Raw genomic sequence first — 625 nt, forward strand, 5'->3', positions numbered from 1 at the left:
ATGCTATTGTGGAGCTTCGTTTTCATACTTGTGAAAGAAAAACATGAATGATTTCCCAGTTTTCTGATTTTGTTAAGTGCATGTTGATTTGCATATTTGGCATCAGAGTCTGTTCTCAATCTCCGCACAGTAAATCTAGTGGGAGTCCCATATTAATTCAGTTTATATTGGTGCAAATGAGAGCAGAATCTGGTCTTTTATATTCATTCCAAAAGCTAAATTTAGGAGAAAATAAATGCAAGCTATTCATGCAGGAACCGTAAAACAGGACACTTAAGATATTTCCTATCACTGTGAATTTATGGCTTAATCATACAGTATCTTGATTCTCAGCTACTTCGTTATTGGCACTTTTATCGGAGTGTTACACTTCATCGGTCTAATTTTGTGCTGACGTTAGCTGGCTCAGTGCCAGCCATGTCAATGAAGCCATCTTGGTTGACACCAGCGGTTCATCTTGCCCTGCTATTATTATTATTTTTTTTTTAACTTCTCTCTTTTCACTGTTTTTAGGAATCATTCGTCTGAGGGATGGATTTCACGATCGCTACCCGGTGGAAGATTACCTTGATCTGTTTGACTTAGCAGCACACCAGATTCAGGGCGTGCTGCAGAGCGAAGCAGC

General features: G+C 39.2%; 1 protein-coding gene across 1 annotated transcript in view; it reads left to right on the forward strand.

The window, feature by feature from the left end:
- Positions 1-625, forward strand: part of CHST15 (carbohydrate (N-acetylgalactosamine 4-sulfate 6-O) sulfotransferase 15) — a 19,514-nt gene that overhangs the window by 5,547 nt on the left and 13,342 nt on the right. The window contains 1 exon segment of the mRNA XM_010289522.1: positions 514-625. This exon segment is cut by the window's right edge and continues 1 nt beyond it. Within this exon segment, the coding sequence (XP_010287824.1) occupies positions 514-625 (112 nt within the window).

The sequence above is a fragment of the Phaethon lepturus genome, unplaced genomic scaffold, assembly GCF_000687285.1.
Source record: "Phaethon lepturus isolate BGI_N335 unplaced genomic scaffold, ASM68728v1 scaffold14006, whole genome shotgun sequence".
Lineage (NCBI taxonomy): Eukaryota > Metazoa > Chordata > Aves > Phaethontiformes > Phaethontidae > Phaethon > Phaethon lepturus.